The 19,809-nt window shown below is 37.9% G+C and overlaps 1 protein-coding gene across 4 annotated transcripts in view; it reads right to left on the bottom strand.

Annotated features, from left to right (window-relative positions):
• Positions 1 to 1,603: 1,603 nt before the first annotated feature.
• Sgcd (sarcoglycan delta) overlaps positions 1,604 to 19,809 on the bottom strand; it is a 954,199-nt gene continuing 935,993 nt past the window's right edge. For all 4 annotated transcript variants that reach the window (XM_046459943.2, XM_058584191.1, XM_046459942.2 and 1 more), the window contains 2 exons: positions 11,834 to 11,957; positions 1,604 to 10,271 (listed from right to left, as the gene is read on the bottom strand). In XM_046459943.2, the coding sequence (XP_046315899.1) occupies positions 10,098 to 10,271; positions 11,834 to 11,957 (298 nt within the window). In that variant the 3' untranslated portion in view covers positions 1,604 to 10,097. The remainder of the gene's footprint in view (positions 10,272 to 11,833; positions 11,958 to 19,809) is intronic.

The raw sequence follows: 19,809 nt of genomic DNA, 5'->3' as shown, positions 1-19,809 counted from the left end.
TAAAACCTGGTGTTCACAAACTAAAATCAACTTGTTATTGCACTTAATTGGAGATGCCAATTCATACATGTTGCTCACAAGTTTTTAACTGTTGGTTTATTCTCTGGTACTCTGATGTCCGTTCCCTTCCCCTGTATCCGAGGATAATGTGGGCTGCATCATTAACTGTGCCATATAACCTTTCATGTTTTTTGAAGGAGTTAAGATCAGAAGAAACCTAAAAGTTGCTGATTTACACCTAACTGCTACTTTTAAAAATTCCCTTGTATGAAAAGGAATAGAGCTCTTTTTAGCTCCCTGGCATTTCCGTCTGCTTCCTAATTTTTTAATCAAAAATGATGTCTAGTTGTTTGACTTGTACTAAGGGTCTTCCTCTCACATCACATTAACCTTTATCTTTTTAAGCTAAGATAAGATTCCACTTTCTCTGATTTTGCTTTTTTTGCGGGGAGTGAGTAAATTTTCCCTAAAGTGAAGCCAGGTAACAAAAATGATTGCATCTTTATACATAAGTTTCACCTTGCCTGGGGATCATGTTTTTAATACAGCCTTTTACCTTGAAGATTCTGTAATGTTCCCTCAGTGTTGCTTGGACTCAGGAGTTAAATTTAACAAGATGTGGCCTTTGATGAAAATATAACTGGGAGTAGACATTGGTTCTTTCACGCATTGACTATGTAAAATCTGTCTTGGGTTTTCTAGATGAGAAAATTACCTGTGTACCTTATAACATTATTGTGAAGATCAGTTTAGATATGTGATCAATTCTGCATAAACTTTAGAAATGATTGTTAAGTACTCTAGGTTTTCAGATAGATAAGGAGGCAAACCATAGTACAATGTAGTAATTGCAAAATAAATTATTAGAGACTTGAGGGAGAATGAAAAGGACCTCAGAGAAAAGATGTACATGAATGGAAAGGAGAATGATGATATTCTGAGGTGGGGTAGTGCTAGATGGGAGGGTGTTCTTGGCAGGTGGAATAAACAGTGTCACCGCAACTTGTCACTGTGGTAGGCTAGGAATAATGAGATGCGCTCAGTGAAGGATTGGTTCTGGTGGGTAGGGCAATGTGGTTATGCCATGGTGCTGTCCATCATATACACGGTCTCACCCAAGGCTCCATTTAGGGGAGCAGTACTGGGATTTTCTTTGGATGAAAACTAACTGGGCCAGGGATGAACATGGTTTATCCACAGGTGACCAGGAATGTTGGTTGAAAAGGTTGTACCCAAAAGGGACCATTCAGACTGGTTTCCTCAAAGACTTAGAGAGAGGAGTTGTAAGCCACAAACAGAGGAAACCATATAAGTCATTAAAAGAATAATCTATATTAACTGACCTGCTTCAAATCCTGGGGACTCCAAATTCCAGGTTATGTATTACCTTATAATTATCTTTCTTTTAAAAGGCTGGATGGCTTCTACCTGTGTGTCTCTCTTCTTGAAAGCCAAAATAGCTTAGCCCAACATTTTAGGCCACCCATCTAAGAGATGTAGAAGAGAAGTTGATCTGAAAGTTTATTTCTGAAGCACAGTACATAAGAGTGACTGGTTTATTAGCTGAGAGATTGGAGTTCCCTGAAGAAGTGGACAAGGGTGCTTTCCTTCTTAACAATCATTATTTTTATTAATATATTTTACAAGACTGAAATTGAAATAATATTAAATACAAATTTTTATACAGAAAGCGTAATAAAGTTAAAATAGTTCCTTGTAATTCATAGCATTATTGCAATGCTTACAAAATTTTTGCATAGAGTGTGCAAGGATTGATGTTATTCAAAACAAAACTAAAAAGCTCTTCTTACATCACAACCAAACCCAGAGCAAAAACAAAACCAAACCAAAAAATAACACAGAGGCTGGCCTCCATTGCTTCATGGGAATGGGTCTCCTTTTTTAAAACATTCAGAATTCCCAAGCCAATGGGACTTCTATGACCTCTTTTATTTATTTTTTTCCTATTAAAAGCACCAGAATCTGGCTTCTCCCGAAGTACGACTAGCCATATCATGATGGAGGGCCTCTGCCTTTTCTTTCTCAAATATGACCTCCTTAAGAGGTGCCTCTGCTCCTTCATGGACTCCAAAAGGAAAAGTCTTGACCAGGAAAAGTGGGTTACATATGGAAAACTTCAACCTCAATCCATAAAACACTGGATAACAATTATCTTAATTTTGTGTCACCCACATTCAAGTGTGCACACAGTTCCCTTCACTTTGCTAGAATCTCCCCTCTTTCAGGAAGCCAGATTTCTAGCCCTGGTCAGGTGGGTTCCATGAGACCCTTACAGTCATCCATTCCTGGCTTGCCATTTGAACATCTACACCAATAGAAAGGAAATCCCTGGTAGACTGACTCTGAAATAGGGACTTAAACCTTTTTAGCTCATCTTGTTTTAAGGTTTTTATGGGGAGGTTGAGTCAGGTAAACACTGTCTCAGGGGCTGAGTGTATTTGGGTATAGTGAGTGGATCTGCAGCCTCCCCAGTATATCAGATATGTGCAGTATAGAAAGCACATACCAGCAGGATGGATCACCAGCCCTGTGGCTGTGGCCCTCTCAGCTCGGGGGGGGGGGGTGCTGGGGTGCCGGGTGACAGTAGGACCTTGATAAAGGCATACTGGTGCATAACCTATAATGGTCCTTGGCTGAGTTAATTCTTCAAAAGGACTTTGTCTTTTAACTCTAGCAGTTCAAAGCCCAATGTCTTCGCTCAGAAGATAAAAGTGCTGCAAAGCTATTCAGTTCTAATGAACTTCAGGTGCACGCATTTTCTCCTTTCCTGGTTGGAAGGCCACCAGCCTCATTGCTGAATCTAGGACGCCAGTGTATGACCTACTCTGGTTAAAGAGTGCTGTTTTTTTTTTTTTAATAATAAAATAAAATTGGCAAATGGCTCTCATTTCCAACTTGGACGAATAGGGAATTGTGGCCTGAAAGCTTTGGTGAAAAGAATTCTGCACATGAGGAAGAATATAGCCCATTCGTGACTGCTGAGGAGATGAGGCACTCAAGCCCTGGCAGAGCCAACATGACCCGCTCAGCTCCAACCCTATTGAGTGGCCAATGCTAACCAAACCCTGTATCGGTAGTCTTGTTTTACTGTAGGAACAGGGACAGTGACACTCTCCTGAGTGCCATTCTGTTTGATTGTTTCCTTTACTTTTGCCAAAAACAAAGGTGGAGAAGAAGGACAATCAAATGGTTCAAAGACCTCACCTAAAATAAGAGAGAACAAAAGGTATGTGTGCAGGAGTGCTGCTTTGTTTATACCCATAGATTACTACTAAAATGTCCTAATCATGAGGCTGACAATCTGAAAGGATAAGGTGCCTGGCTTAACAAGCAATACATCCAGAGCAAACACATTTTTTTTTTTTTTTTTTTTTGGTTCTAGATTCTATTATCCAGGCAGGTCTTCACCCCATGGGTCTATAATTTAGTATTGATTGTTATCATCATGAGAGGCTACAGAAAGCAGGGAGATAAGAGTTTTGCAGTCTCATTTGTTTAAGAAGATCTACTCTAAACTCTAGTAGAAGATACTTCCTAACAGCTTGAAACATAGTTCGTCATGTTGGTGACTTTTTAGTATGGTGGTCAAAAGTTAGATCTACATTCCAGCTCTGTCATTTCCTAACTAGTGGCTTTGGACAAGTTTCTTAACCTTTCCATGGCTTCATCCCTGCATTTATACATTGAAACTGTAATGAAACCCATTTCAAAGGATTGTTTTGAGGATGAACTAAGTGAATACATGTGAAACACTTAGCCTAGTGCCTAGCACGTAGTACATATTCAGTGAATATTCATTAAGCAATTATAAGAGAAAATAATCAAACTCTTTCCGTGTCTTAGGGTAGGCTTTGGATCAAAGGAAACCTCCTTTTATGCAATTTTTTTTTTGTGGATATGATTCTTTTTGCAGAGAAGTTTCATAGCTGTGCTCCTATTCTTAAAAGAATCCATGACCCTTAAGACTTAAGCATCCTATGAATTAGACGGATATGGAAACTAAAGAGACATCTCTCTTGTTGACAAATGTCACCTTCCTGCTCTCGGACAACCTGTTGCTGTAGCCCTCCCATGTAAGCTAACAGACCAGTTTAGAGTTTCTCACTTTATGAAATCTGAGTTATCTCTGATTTTGCTAAAAATCCCCAATGTAGATGTAGGCTGCGAAGACACTGGACTGGTGCCTGCTAGAAAATTCTCAGTATGCAGGGTAGATTTTAGATCAAACAGATGTTTTCTTCTCCCTTCTCCCAGTGAGAGAAGAATCATATTTTACTTAGCTGATCTCAGCTATAGGATGTTCAGTGATGAGGCAGAATCAACTCACTTTCTATCCAGGATGTCTACATCCTGAACGAGGTGTTTGGAACACTACTCTGCCTTCTTACCATGATAAGTAGATTTGGACTCAAAACTACTTCTTACTTATAGCAATTCTTCCTTTGTTTTCTTCCAATTGCAAACCACAAAAGAGGTACCAATATTACCAGTTGCTGTGCTAAAGTAAAGGAACTGTAGTTAGCATCACTGTTGGTGTGAGGGAGACTGCTGACCTATGCTCTGAAGGCATCTTTAACACTGTGTTACGTATCACACTTTCTAGTGCATGGGGGCTCATGACAATCTTGCTTTTTTCTCCCAAAGGAAGATACTAATTTCCTGCTCCATCAGTATCTACAAAAGGAGAGTGGGGGAAAGCCCAAGTCATGTGTTTGAGCATAGGGTGCACCAAAAGGGGTGTTTTCTTTTACACTTGTGCTCTAACAATACTCAAAAGGACCTCCCACAAGTAATTATTTTCCCTTTGCCATTCAGACCTGCCTGAAGAAATTTCAAGGACTCGATTATAAAGAAAGCTTTTGAGGACCATAGAAATCACAGTGCTTGCGAAAGAGCTGATGCGTGGTGTGCTGTGCTGATGGGAGCAGCCGGCTTCCCACCGCTCTCTCTCTTATCAGTGGTTTGGCTTTGTGAATGAGAAATTCAGAGGCAACTGTATAATTTTAAATTCCGATTAGCACAAAGAAAGGGATGCATTTGACATCCCAATGCAGTAGCTTTGACTATTTTAATGGAAATAATGTGGGAACTGGGGGAACTTTCTACCAAGGAGAAAGTGATGAAAGACCACAAGAGGGACATTTTATCTTGGAGATAAAAGGCCTGTTTTCTAAGGTTGTTTCTTTCATTCTAACTTTTTCCCCACTGGTTACTGGTGCACCATGCAAATGTGTCATTCAAGGAATTGCTACTTTATCCTCTTTGTACCTAACATTTCCTGGGGTAGGGGTGAGGGCGAACTGATGTTGTTTGAGACGTCCTTAAATGAAAAATTTTCAGCTTTCATAGATCCTTATTAAAAAAAAAGGGTCAGGTGCTGAATTGTATCTGTTTACTCTTTGCACTCAAACATCGCTACCTTTTGCCTAAAATAAAAGCAACACGTTCTATTCTGCTGCCCTGTAATTTTCTATCAACTGTATCTACATGGAAGGTTGAGGTGCCTCTTATCAGATAGAGATTAGGAACTAGTAAATGATGATCATTTTCACTAAAAAGATCCTTCCTCCCCAACGTGAATACTCATACTTACAGAGGGTCATTCATAACTCATGTTTTTTTAAAAAATAATATTGAGTATAAAGCCCTCAATTAGCAAAAGGGGTGTTGATTGGAGAGACGAATTTCTGGTAGGAACCTGCTTTCCCACACAGAAGCAGAGCAGTAGAATCCAAAACATGTTTTGATTTTTTTTTCTTTGCACTTGGCACCAAGGAACAAAATACCGAGATCCTTGGAAACAAAAGCAAACTGGCATTACTCTGGTTCCTCTCACCAATGGCTTCATAAAAATAATTTTCCTGTATTTTTCTTCCTACACAAATTAAAATCCTGCTTCTTCTGATACTTCCAATTATCCTTCCTTCTGACCGTTTCTTGAGGCATGCCGTGGCCAGAGGACCATGAAGTACCCTGGAGATATGGATAACCAAGGTAATGGAGACGAAAAAAAGACAATGAAGTAAAAAAAAAAAAAAAAAAAAGTCTATGAACGACCTTGGTGTGGTCATCTTTCTGGAGAATGGGCAGGTGAGGTGGGAACTTCTGTGTGAGATTAGATAGTTCCAGAAAGAGTTTTCAGGAAAGAGATTGTCCATTTCAACCCATCCCTGCTTCACCTCTTGTCACACAATGATGCTGATCCATTTATTAAGAATCCTCCGAAAAGATTCAGAGGATCTATCACAACTTTCCTGTTCCACTAAGCTGCCCCTCATTCTGTTCTCCCTGACCCCCCAAATCCTCTGATCTTATGTTTCTCCAACAGATGAATCATTTCTTCATGTAGTTTTAAGGAAGCTCTTCCTTCCTAAATTAGTTTGCCAAGTATTTATATTCCCATGCTCACACAGAAATGCAGGCTTACCCTTGCTACTAGGGGATCTGCTTTCTCTCCTGCTATGTCCGACATGTACCACAAATGACCTCTAGGTCAGGGGTCAGCAAACTTTCTCCATGAAGATCCAAATAGCCATCATTATGTTTAGCAGGCCACATGAGTTCTGACAACCCTGGTGTCACAGAGTGATATCAGTCACAAACAACATGCAAATTAAAGCACATGGCTGTGTTCCAATAAATCTTTATTTACAAAAACTGGTAATGAATCAGATTTGGTCTCCAGGTTAGAGTTTGCTGACCCTTGCTTTAGGGTCAAACCTCAAGCAATCTTTGGTCTATGGCTGCTGGATGTACAGTGAAAATTATCCAAAGGGAATATGACTTAAAAGAAGTTGGAAGCCAATTCAAGTTTATAAGGTTTATCTCTTGGGCAACAAAACAATCACAAAGCCACATGTCAAGTTTCCACCTTGGTAGGTGCCACCATAAGGCTTTCAAAAACCTCCATCACACTGAAGTTTTTCCCAAGATGGAAATTTCATGACTTATCAAGCAGAGATCAAATAGAACTAAATGTTAAACATATTTGGAGATTTTTTCATTTATAAAAAATATGGAGAATAGTATCATATTAGAACTTCCAGTATATTGAAGAATTGTTTGAACTCTTTATTATATTGCCAGGTGTTTACTATACCCCAAAGTGTGATTGTCTAGCAGGTATTTTATACAAAGATTAGAAAGAATCTTGTTTTTTAAAATTAGGGATTAGCAGATTTTAATGTAAAATCTATTTTTTTCCCCAGAATTCAAATAAAACTTTCTCTTATGACCACGGAAAGAGATTCCGTTTAGAGGGCATTGGGACGAGGGAAAAAGTACATTGAAGATCTTTGAGTATATTTTACCAATTTCTAAAGTCTGAAATAAAATGCATAATTTCATCCACACTGGAGTTTCTGCTTATTAACTTATACATTGTGGTCACTTAATGTAAATGAAAGCAGACTTTCAATCCCGCGTCCTGCAAAGGTGCTTCATTTATAATCATGATTACTATTATTTTTTATTCAACTTGTGATCTGATTACCTTTAGAATTAAATTTTGCAAGAGGACTATACCAGTGTTTCTTCTTCTTAATTGGCATAGACCTCCCAAGGTGCTCATCTCAGACATTTGTCACGATTAAAACAAAATCAGAGGAAAGAGGTTCAGGGAACTCTTGTTTCCTCATCATCAATAGATGATGTATGTGAGATGGCAAAATGCAGAGATGGTTTGTCTGTCTGCTTCAAGTACAAACCTGTCCTAAGGTATTTAGCCACAATCTATTGTGAGCTATATGGTTTATCTGAATGCTATTCGGTAGGTGATCTGAATAGCCAACTAGAGATTTTTCCTGGCTGGGAAAAGCCCTGGGTGTGATACATGCCGATTCTGGCAGGGTGACCCAACAGGATATTGGTAATCCCAATCCAGAGTATCCCGATGTCTTTTATTGTATTCTTTTTTTAGACCTTAGTACTACCAACTCAGCAATCCTATGGACTTTCCCTAAGATCGACCAACCCAATTCTTCTGCGTGACATCCAAGCAAGAACGAGAGGAGCGAGCCTGGGAGAAACCAGCTGAGTTGCTTGGCCATCCCACCCTCCAAGAAACCAAGCAACACACAGTTTGCTTTGACAACCCATGTGTTCCAACCTCAGCCTGATGCTTGAGTGACACCTCAAAAATATCAAAACTCTTTATCTTTCATGACAAACCGTCCTCTGCTTGAGAAGGAAGAAAAATTAGAACCTTACTGAAGAAGGAAAAAAAAAAAAAACATTCAGGCCAATACATACGGCTTCATTTTAGAATTGCGGGGCCGTTGCTTGTCAAATGGCATCCAGGACAGTCTAAGCCAGTTACATCTCCACTCTGGGCTCCGTAGAGTCCACATCTGTTAACCATTTGGTGTGTCTACCAGCTGTTGATGCCCAGTCATAACTAAACCATTCCTCTCCAATCACCCAAAATAAACTACAGGTAACAAGATAAATAGGATGTGCTTCTCCTTGCTGAGTGCATTGACTTAAGGCATAGGCACATTTCCCCCTCTTTGAACAGAGATGGTGTAATCCCCTGTCCCAGCACAAGAGCTGGCCAGGGTGACCCTGGAGCATGGTGATGAAGGTGGAAAAATGAGAGGTAGCTGATGGCGGGAATTAGAGATGCTTCCATTTACAGGGCAGTGGGTGCTGCTGTGTCCCACGGCACACAATGATTCTGATAAAGACACATGACTCAGTTTACGTTAACTTTCAGTGAGCAATTTTGGCAGCATTATAGTGCTTTAAACCTGTGATTTCTAGAGAAAACATAATAGTGATTTAGGAATATACATATCCCAGTACTGAAAAAAAAAATAAGATCAAAACTAGAGAGTGGGTAAATGCCTTTAAAAATACAAAATGTGTCTAAATTACCTACCTGATACCCCAAAATGCATGAATGGCAATTGGGTTCCCTATGCTACTCTTATATTTCCATCTTAAAATGATTTTTCTTGGGGTAGGGCTCCACTCTTTGGGATTTTGATTGACCTCATCATTTTGGATCAGATTCTATTGGAGGAAGACGTGAGAATATAACAGCTTTGGAGCCATTTTTTTCCTTTAAACAGAGATATATCACCCATTTATTCTTTGCCTGTCAGGCCACTGAGTTGCTACCAGCTGACTGAGGAGCAGCTGTTATCCTAATTTGTGCTGATTTATAACTCTAATTTTGACTATGGGAGGAATATGTGAGTTTACAGGAATTAAGATAAGCTGAAGTTGGGTGAGCAGTTCAAAATTTGTTAAAACTCATGCTCCTCATTCATGCAATGACAAAAATCCCAACACACTTGGCTGCAGGGGTAGGACAGGCATTTTGAGTTCCTTTGATGACTTCCATGGCATCGACCCATCTCTGATTTGAAGGGGGGCCCTGGGCCAGCCTTATAGACTTACTAAAGCTAAGAAAGGGAAACCAAACATCTACTTTTTTTTTTTTTTTTTTTTTTTTGGTGTTGGTGGGGAGCTGGTGCTGGGAATCGAACCCAGGACCTTGCACTTGCTAAATTCTCACTTTACCACTGAGCCATACCGCCCCCCCCCCCCAGCCCAAGGTGTGTGGGCTTCATACAAGGATCTTAGCATTTGAGTGTGACTTGGCGATTCCCGCCATCGCTGCCTATAATGATGTAAAAAAAGAAGATATGCTGTCACTTGAACATGTTGATGCATATTCAAGTGTTCAATCCACTATGTGACTTTGAATGGTCTCGGGGATGTTGGGCCTGAATGAGTGTTTTGATTTCTGACATGTAGGTGGTGGGGATGGGATGGAAAATGACAGTAGATATCACAGGGTCACCCATGGTTCCTTTTGTACTGAAACCTCATTTTATACAGAGGATATATATATTTATTTATATTTATTTATATATATTTATATCCACTCACACAGGCAAACACTCTCACGTGTACACATACACTCACCCATGCACACGCGTACACACACGCACACGCACACAAGGTCTTTGATAGGCTTTCTGTGTTCTAGTAAAAATAGCTGGCAGCCAGTGTCTAAAGCCAAAAAAAAGGCCTTTATGCTGCCGACAAGGTCCACTGTGGATAGTTTTTCAAAGGCAGACACTTGTGTTTATCTGACAAGTGGAACCAGTTCCCGCCTGGGACAGGAATAATCTCCCGTTGGCGCAGACACAGATCTCGAAGACCTTCTGCCTCGTTCCTGTGGGCGTGTAGGATCCATGAGGCAGTCTAGGTAGTTTGATTTTCGCAGCATCTAACCTAATCTGAAGAGAGTGAATAGAAAGGAAAGAGTCAGTCAGAGGCTGCCATCTTTACTCTGGACTTGCAGAAAGAGCGAGCAGATGAATGTTCAGCTTCATTTAAACCTCACGAGCACCTACAGTGTCTTGGCACTGGGGATCTGAGATGCTCAAGACAGGTGAAATTGCTCCTCTCCCAGAAACATATATCTTAGCAAGATAATGCTACACCGACCAACATTAGCAGTTTTGCAAAAAATATAAAGTGTAGAGTGTGAATAGTGGTATATGTAACAGTTTTCATTACCTGCAGGCTTCTCAGATTCTACATATGTCCCTGTATAAGATGAACCTTCAAGAGGAGGGGAATGAACAGCATTTTCCAAGTTTTAAATGATGAGTGATCTTTCCATTTTCCTTTTTGAACAATTTATGTTGCTGGTATTCTATAGAATATACTTATATACATTATTATAAAAAATTAGCAGTGGTGAGACTACCAATAGAAATGTGACTATAACTTAATCCTCCAGAGCTCAAATTCTGAGATATGTGAGATAGTCACTCGCTATTTTTATGTGTGCTGTTTGCAGTTTGTGGCTATTTGAAGAGGCAGCTGTGATAATTGAATGTTCTCTCCATTTTAAAATAAAATAGTAAATGCCAAACCAATCAAAGGGAGGGTGTTATATCCATGGGGTGGATTAGGGAAGCAGGTGGAGACTCCCTGTGAGTGGATACAACAGGGAGAATAGTTTTACCTTTAAAAAAATTCTGGGATGGGGATATAGGTCAGTTGGTAGAGTGCTTGCCTTCTACGCACAAGGCCCTGGGTTCAATCCCCACCACCATCAAAGAAAGAAAAAGATGCTAAAAAAAAATCTCAGGTTTTCTCCTTCTTATTTTTATTCTTAAATTAAAAGCCTCACTCATAAGTGAATACTTTGAAAGTATTTTTAAAAGTTTGTAGTCAAATCACACTGGGGCGGAGGGAATGTTGTAGAGGCAATGAAGCTTGCATTGTTTGCAAAAACACAACAAGTGTTTTTATTCATCCAACTGGATTGTGATGGGATAAGAGAATGGATATCTGTAATCCTTCATTCTCTGGTTACCTGGTTTTACCCTATTAATTTTTTGCTTGTTGTGATTTAGAATAGCTGTTAGAGCTGACTCTCTGTTCCCAATGAAAATAGAAACATACAACATAAAATACATGCATGTAAATTAAGTTCATCTTTAGCCAGATGGGTGAGACATTCAGCTTGACTCTGCTGGCTAAATAAATATTATTTTAAGGCAACAAGAGAGAATTTGGAAATAGCATTCCAAATTGGCCATATAGTTGTGTACTTGCAACACACTCCATTATGGTAGCACTTCACAAATAATGAATCATAACTTTTAAGTACTATAGTTTTGGCTTGTAATCATGTTATTCAACTTTTTGTGTCATAAAACAAAACTTTCTGATTGACTCCTTTGGTTGAAGCAGTGCAGGATCAATCTTGGTGCAACCCAGCTCTGGGAGAGGTTGGCCTCTCGGACATGTCTGTCTTTGGGCTTCTGTTCTTCCTAGCCCTTACCTCTCCATCTTTGGACTCCAGCCTCAGCTCCGTTCTGCAGGTGGCTTCCATATTGCCGGCTTCTGCATTTATTTCGACTCCTTTTGGGGCCTCCATCACCAGAGAACGGGTTGGAGACTCCAACCTGAAAGACACACAAGGTGAAGATTAAAGATCCTGTTCCCTTTTTGGTGAATTTCAGAGAAGGTTGGTGCTCAGGGCATCAAAAGAGCATTTCAGAATTTGATCAGAGGATGTTTCTAGTTTTGCTTTAGAAACCTGGACAAGTTTGACAGAGAATATAAGGGGTCTAGGCTGTATCTCTATTGCATTCCACAAAGGTCATAAGGAAGGTGTTCCAGGATCATGACTTCATGTTATCTTATATCCATTCAATTATTGCTTTATTGGTATAGTTAATCAAACTCTCACATGTGCATTTTTTCAAAAGAATAGGACAATCGTAGGTCTAAACTGAGCTTCCCGAAATTGGTAGATATTGTTTCCACTTTTTCTTACTTTCTGTGTCTTCTTTGGATGTGAAATCAGATAGAAGTTAAGAAAATAGATCTAGGAGCAAGACATGCTTGGAATTGAGTCATGGTGTGGCCAGTATATGATCCTGGGCAAATCATTCTTCCTTTTCCTTCTATAATTTCAAAAAGTTGAAGTTTCTTCATTTATAAAGTACTTCAAATAATGCCTGTCACATTGGAAATGCACATATGTATTAACTATTACAGGTGAAATTATGTATTCAAAATGCTTGGAACCAGAAGGATTTCAGAGGGTTTTTTTTTTTCTTTTTTGGAATACTTGTGTAGACTTTACAAATTGAAAAATCCAGATTCCAAGTTACTCCAAAATGTGAAACTTTTGGAACCTCCTGTCGGCACTTAAAAATTTTAATTGTTTGGGGCGTTTGGATTTTTCTGTTGGGAACACGAAATAGACTGCTTTTATTAATGTTATTGTACCAGAAAATTATAAAGCAGTCCTGAGCCCTGTTCTACAATGTAGTTGTCAAAAGATTTAGAACGGGTCAGTGGTTGCCAGGGCTGGGAGTTGAGGTGATTTGTTGACAAAGGCATGACAGGAGGGGATGTTGTGGACAGTGGACCTGTGTTCCATATCTTGATTGCAGTGGGGGTTACAAGTCTCTCTGGATTTAGCAAATTTTATTGTATGTAAGATAAGAAGTAAACCCAGAGAAGGTGAATCAGTCATGTTCTATTCTAATTATGATACCAAAATAGAGGATAGTATTTCTTGGGTATTTTTTCTTTTCTAATTCACCTTAATGAGAAAAACATTAACTAAAACTCAGTCATCCCCTGAATATTCTAGATTTTTAACATTCCTATTAGATGGCAATATATGAAGATCCTCTTCTCTATTACTTCAAAGTAGAAGTAGGGGCCTCAGCAATGGTTTTCAAACCACTTTTATTAAGACCAATTTCCCTAGTCAACATCTATAAGTTTTGATCACCCTGAACATGCTGAAAAGGAACATCATCCCCTCTGCCCATGTTGTTGTGTTTCCATCACTCCCTTGGGGCAGGCAAACCCTCTAGAGCCTCAGTAAGGGACGAGAAGAACAAAGTGACCAGTACGATGCCATCCCCTAGCAATCGATGGTCATGTTACATGGATGCTGCAGAATGCTGCCACACTTCTGGGTCTGGCTTCTTTATTTTTTTGGTGGGGGGTATCAGGGATTGAACCCAGGGGTGCTTAATCACTGAACCACATCCCTAACCCTTTTTTAAAAATATTTTATTTAGAGAGAAGTTCTTGCCTAGTTGCTTAGGGCTTCCCTAAGTTGTTGAGGCTGGCTTTGAACTCTGGATCCTCCTGCCGCAGCCTCCGGAGCCACTAGGATTATAACAGGTATGCACCACTGTGCCTGGGTAAGGTTCTGGGTTCTTAATGTTTGCTTCCAGGCCATAGACCTTTCCCTTGAGTTGTTTTTCCCCTACAATGACTCAGCCAGAGTCAGAAAGAGAAGCAACAGGCACAATTACTTGACCTTCTCCCAAACTCATTCTTTGCTTACTCCTTTGTATGTGGCAAAAGTCCCCCATCCTGACCTCCTTTCTCAGGAGACCTTCACCATGGCTGCCTGGGCTGGGTGGGGCTGCCTGTCATTATGGTTTACTGCGTGTGCATGTGGTTTTTCTCCTGATGAGATAATGCTGGTGGGACAAGGTGTCTGGTTACCAGGGCAACAGGAGTGCTGCAGTGCCGCCTAGACCTCAGTCCAGCTCAGTGGAGCTTCTCCTATGTTCCTGACCACCTCTCAGTTTTGAAATATGAAGATAGTTCTATGCCACTTTCTTTTGGTTTCCCTCCCGTACAGTCTGGTTGATTTACACAGTTTATTCCAAGTTTTCTGACATTCCACGAATAGTGATGTGCCTCCTGTTAGCACAGGTTTGCCCTCCCATGGCTCCACCTGCTCCACCTTCCCCAGAGTGGAACCCTCTTTTCTTTCCTTCTTTCTTTCCCTTGCTCCCTCCCTCATGGCATCAGTTAACTCAGCCTTTAACTCCTCCCTCTCAGGAGACCAGAACTTCTGTAATCTGCTTACCTGTTTCTCAATCTTTGTCTCATTATTTTCCCCCCCGCTTTTTTGAAATCTACTTTACCCACAAATATATCTCCCTGAAGTCAGTATTGAGTATGTCATTTGTTGTTTAATTAAAACCTTCCCAAGGTCCTTAGGAACTTGAACTCCTGAGCTTACTCACCATTTAGGGTTTGGTTCACCTTATTGTATTGGTCTTATTTCTTGCTGAAAACATCCGCTATCATTTATGAAGGGTTGACTAGATCGTGGCAGTGTGAAAGGGCTTGCTATGTGTAACAGTATTGAATCATCACAAAACCTTATCAGCCCTGTGCTCCTGTAATCCTGATTGTGACTTGCTCAGGATTGCATTTGTAGTTAAATGGCAGAACCAAGATTCAAAGGTAGCAGAAACCAAAGCCAGGGTGTTGTTTACTGTACCACGCCGCTTTCAGAAAAGCTATTTTTCCTATCCATATTGCTACCCTGTTCTCTATAATTAAATTTCACTTTTTTATTTTTGTGGAATTAATGCTCATCTTTCCAAAGCTAGTCCACGTCAATGAGAACAAGGATAGTGCCACAGACAGCTGAGTGATGCGCACTTCCCAGAATGCAGTGTTTCCCATTTTGACCCATTTTGAAACAGTCTTTGGGTGATGTCAAGGAGGCACCCACAAGAAGGCTGTAAATAAAACAACAGTCCCAGCACAGTGATATCTGGCAAATGACATTGATTTGAATGTGAAAGAGAGGATGAGACGCTGTCCATCAAAGTCAGCTGCTCTTCTAACCTGGTCAGCTATTGCCAAAGCTTCTAACTTTTTTCCCCCCTATTAAAAAAATTAATTTTATTCTGATACATGAAATTCCACTCATAGATACAAAAGAACATTTATAAAAGCACAACTACTATAAAAAGAATGACAATGCAAGGGGCCTTGTATACTCATCATCCTTTTTATGGGGAAAAAAAAAAAGAACTTTTTACCTTGATAGTGCCCTGAGCTCATCTTCTTGATCCCATCCATTCCTGTCCCTCTCTAGTAGTAAGTACTATATGGAATTTTGTGTCTATTTTTTCTTTTTTGCTTTTCTTTATACTATTGTATGCTTACTTTCTTCAACAATATACTGTTTCCTCTTGCACATTTTTTGAACTTTACGCACAGAGCAATTAAGCATTTCTTTAGTCACTCTTTCTCCCTCCTTGTTATGTTCCCATGTTCTGGCACATGGTTCTATTTTATTCTGTTTGTCTGGTGTTATCATAACCCCATGAGCTACTTGTCCACCTCTGTTGGATGTTTGCATTGGTTCCAGGTTTTTGTTTCTACACATAGTTTATCTATGTACATTCTTGCATATGCTCCTGGTGTGTTCATGCAAAAATCTCTTTGAGACACTTAGAGGAGACTAGAATTGCTACTCTTAGGGGAGGCATACTTTTAGCATAATTAGATGATGCCAATTAGCTTTCAAAAATGATTGTTCCGATTGACTTCCCCACTAGAAGTGTATACAGTTCCAGTTGTTCCACCTTCTTGCTAGCATTTGATAATATTAAGTATGAAATGAATGTGAAATAGGATGTTATTGTCTTTTAAAATTGTGTTTCCCTAATTAGCAGGGAAGCATCTTTGCATTCGTAAGCCATTTGGGATTTTCTTCTGTTAATATGCTTTCTTTTTTTTTTCTTTTTGTGCTATTTCATTTATTTTACATTAAATGTTTTTGATGTGATTTGTAAAGTATATATGCTGAAAAATATTTAGTAGTTCTATATACTGATAATTTCGTCTTTCAGTTTGTGGTTTGACTTCTGTGTTCAATATCTTTGGATGAACAGAAATTACATTTTATATTTTAGTGCAGGCACATTTATTATTGTTACTATTTTTTCCTATAGGATTTGTGCTTTCTATATCTTATTTGAGCAGTCATTCCCTACACTGAAGTCATGATGTTCTTCTATATTGTTTTCAAAAGTTTTATGCTTTTTTTTCATGAAATAAAATTCATCAAGAATTGATTTCTGGGTATGGTGTGAGGTTGGGTTCTCAACAGAACTCAGGAAATCTCAATACCATATGCTTAAAAGCCCACATTTAGCTCTGTCATAATGATATGTTTATACATTTATGGTTCTTTTTCAGGGTTTCTAGTCATTACATTATTCTATTTGCCCATCCTCCAAAATTATTTAAATATTTTAGCTAACTTACTAGAGGTTTTAAATTCTTTATATTTCATAAGGCAAATCTGCCTACCATCTTCTTCTTTTTCAAGAATACTTTACTATTCTTGATCTTCCATATAAATTTGGAACTTGAGTTTCACAAGGAAATACTGTCAGGATTTTGATTGGATTTAAGTTGAATCCATGGACATTGTGTCTTATTAGTTGTTTTCTGAATAAATTGTGTTTCCTAATTGTTCTAAATTTTCTGAGTTTAGCATATCTTTGTGGTTGATGAAAATGGTATTTTTAAAAAAGTATTTCTCTTGTTCCTTTTCCTTCCCTAGTGTGTATGTATTTATGTGTATATGTAGGTACGTGTGTACACACATACATATCTATTTTTTTGGTATTTTGATCATATGGTCAACACTTAGATAAATTAATTTTCATAATTTGTGTATAGATTATTTTCTATATATTCCATTCCATTATAGTCACTATTAATTTTAAATTATGACAGTTTTATATCCTTTCATTTTTAGACCTTTTATTTCTTTTTATTTTCATATTTTACATACTATGCAATATGATATTGACTAGAAGTAAGGAAATAGAAATCTTGCTTCTTCCTGACTTTAAGAAAACTTTCAACAATGCAGTTACCATTCAGTATGTTTTTTGCTCTGGGGAATTATTTTTCCCTTTAACACTTTTTAACAAAATACGGATCCAAGCAGCTTAGGAGTATAAAGTAGGAGGATTGAAGGTTTGAGGCCAGCCTCAGTAACTTAGCAAGGGCATCAGCAAATTAGTGAGACACTGTCTCCAAAAAAAATATAAAAGAAAAAGGGGGCTGGTGATGTGGCTCAGTGGTTTAGTGCACTTGGGTTCAATCCCTGGCACTCAAAAATAAACACACATAAAATAAAAAAATTCCCTTCTAATTTTCTAAGAGTTTCTATCAGTATTGTGAAATTTATCAATATATCCTTATACATTATAAAATATATTATCTATTGAAATAATAAATTTATTTTTAGTATATTAATGTGTTGATAACACTTTGTCATTAACCTAGCTTCCCCATTATTTATCACCTATTCTATATATATATCTGAAACCATGTGTTAATAATTTTTAGAATTTTGCACCTGCATTCCTGAATGGGTGTATTCTGTAAATTTTTCTTATGATGTCATTGTCAGGCTCTATAACTCTAGAATTATTTATGAAACATTAGAATTATTTGTCCCTTGTGTATTTAAACTTATTGATAAATCCTATGGGATAGAAAACCATCTTATTTCTATATAAAAAATATAGAATCAAACAGTTTTATATGTTTTCTCAGGTTGCATTTTGCAAATTATCTCTTTCTCTTGATATTTCCCACTTTATACTAAGGTTTAAGTTTCTTGGCAAGTTTTTCATAATATCCCCATTGTTTCTCTTAATGTCTCCTGCGTTTGTACTTTAGTCTTTATTTCCCCTTAAACAGTACTACCTGAGGTTTATTTTATTAGTCCTTTTGAAGAGCTAACTTTTGTCTTTTTCAATTCTATTTTATTTGTAGTTCTTAAATTTTTTGCAGGTAATTCTCCAGTTGTTCTAAGTTCTAAATGTCCTACTTTGTTGATTTTTTACCTTTCTTAATTTTAATATGTGCATTTAAGGGTAAGCATTTTTGATAGCATCCCAAAGGAATACTTATAATAAGGCATAAATATTTTTTAATTTTAATAAAATTTATCCTCTGACTTAATGAGTTTTATAGAAAGGTATTCCTTAATTTCTACAATTACAAGATTTCCTACTATGGATTTCTAGATATTTCTTACACATAGTTGCTTCATCAATTTGAATATTTTTTTGAAATAACAATCTTAAAATATATAATCATAAAATCAGTTTTTTAAAAAAAATTGAGACTAGCATTTGGGCCTATAATGTGTCAATTTTCATAGAAATTCCCTGACAAAGAGTATGTGCTTGGGATGGAGCTCAGTGGTTGAGCACTTGCCTAGCCTCACGAGGCCCTGGGTTTAATCCCCATACCACTACAAAAAAAAAAAAGTGTTTTTCAGTTGTTGAACACAAATATATAGAAAATGTTCTATGTTGACCTTATTAAGCTATGTAAATTGTTCAAATTTTTATAGCCACATCCATTTTATCAATTACTGAAAGAGGTATGTTATTAGATGAATACAACTTTAGAATGGTTCTATTATCTTGATCATCATCTTATAAACATGTGGGATTCTCTTTAGTTTTTGTAATCCTTTGCCACTTGATATGGTTGTTCCAACTCTGTTTCCACTAGTATCTTCTTTAAACACATTTTTCCATACTTAAATACTAACCATTTTGTATGATTATGTTTTACATGTATTTCTCATGCTGTTGGATTATTATTGATTTTAGATGCCTTTTTACTGAGATAAAATTCCCATCCATTGAAATGCACAATCTTAATTATACGCTTTGAGAAATACATAAAAAAATGATCAACATCTCTAGTAATTAAAGAAATGCAAATTAAAACTATACTGAGATTTCATCTCACTCCATTCAGATGGCAATTATCAAGAATACAAGTACAATAAATGTTGGGAAAAAGGTACACTCATACATTGCTGGTGGGACTGCAAATTGGTGTAACCATTATGGAAAGCAGTATGGAGATTCCTAGGAAAACTTGAAATAGAACCACCATTTGACCCAGCTATTCCATTCCTCGATTTATACATAAAAGACTTAAAATCAGCATACTTCAGGGACACAGCCATATCAGTATTTACAGCAGCTCAATTCACAATAGCTCAACTATGGAACCAACCTAGATGCCCTTCAATAGATAAACGGATAAAGAAAATGTGGCATATATACACAATGGAATATTACTCAGCCTTAAAGAAAAATGAAATTATGGGACTCTCATGCTAAGCAAAATAAGCCAATCCCCTAAAACAAAGGCCAAATATTTTCTTTGATGAATTTTTCACCAAACATCCCACATGTGCATCTGCTGTCATATTGATCAACCCTCCAAAGACAAGTGCTCATCTCATTTCTGTCTCAACAGATCGATCTTGCTTGTTCCTAAACTTGATATAAACAGAGTCTTAGTTTTTATACTCACATGACTTTTGAAATGCTTGGTTTTCTTCCACATGGCTGTTTTGATTCTTTCTATTGGTTAGTAACGGTCAATTCAAGAATTTGCTTATCTACTAAATAGTTC

Source organism: Marmota monax, unplaced genomic scaffold (genome assembly GCF_021218885.2).
Source record: "Marmota monax isolate L192 unplaced genomic scaffold, Marmota_monax_Labrador192_F-V1.1 WCK01_AAM20220418_F8-fsc00229, whole genome shotgun sequence".
Classification (NCBI taxonomy): domain Eukaryota; kingdom Metazoa; phylum Chordata; class Mammalia; order Rodentia; family Sciuridae; genus Marmota; species Marmota monax.
This window is presented reverse-complemented; position numbering and strand designations above follow the sequence as displayed.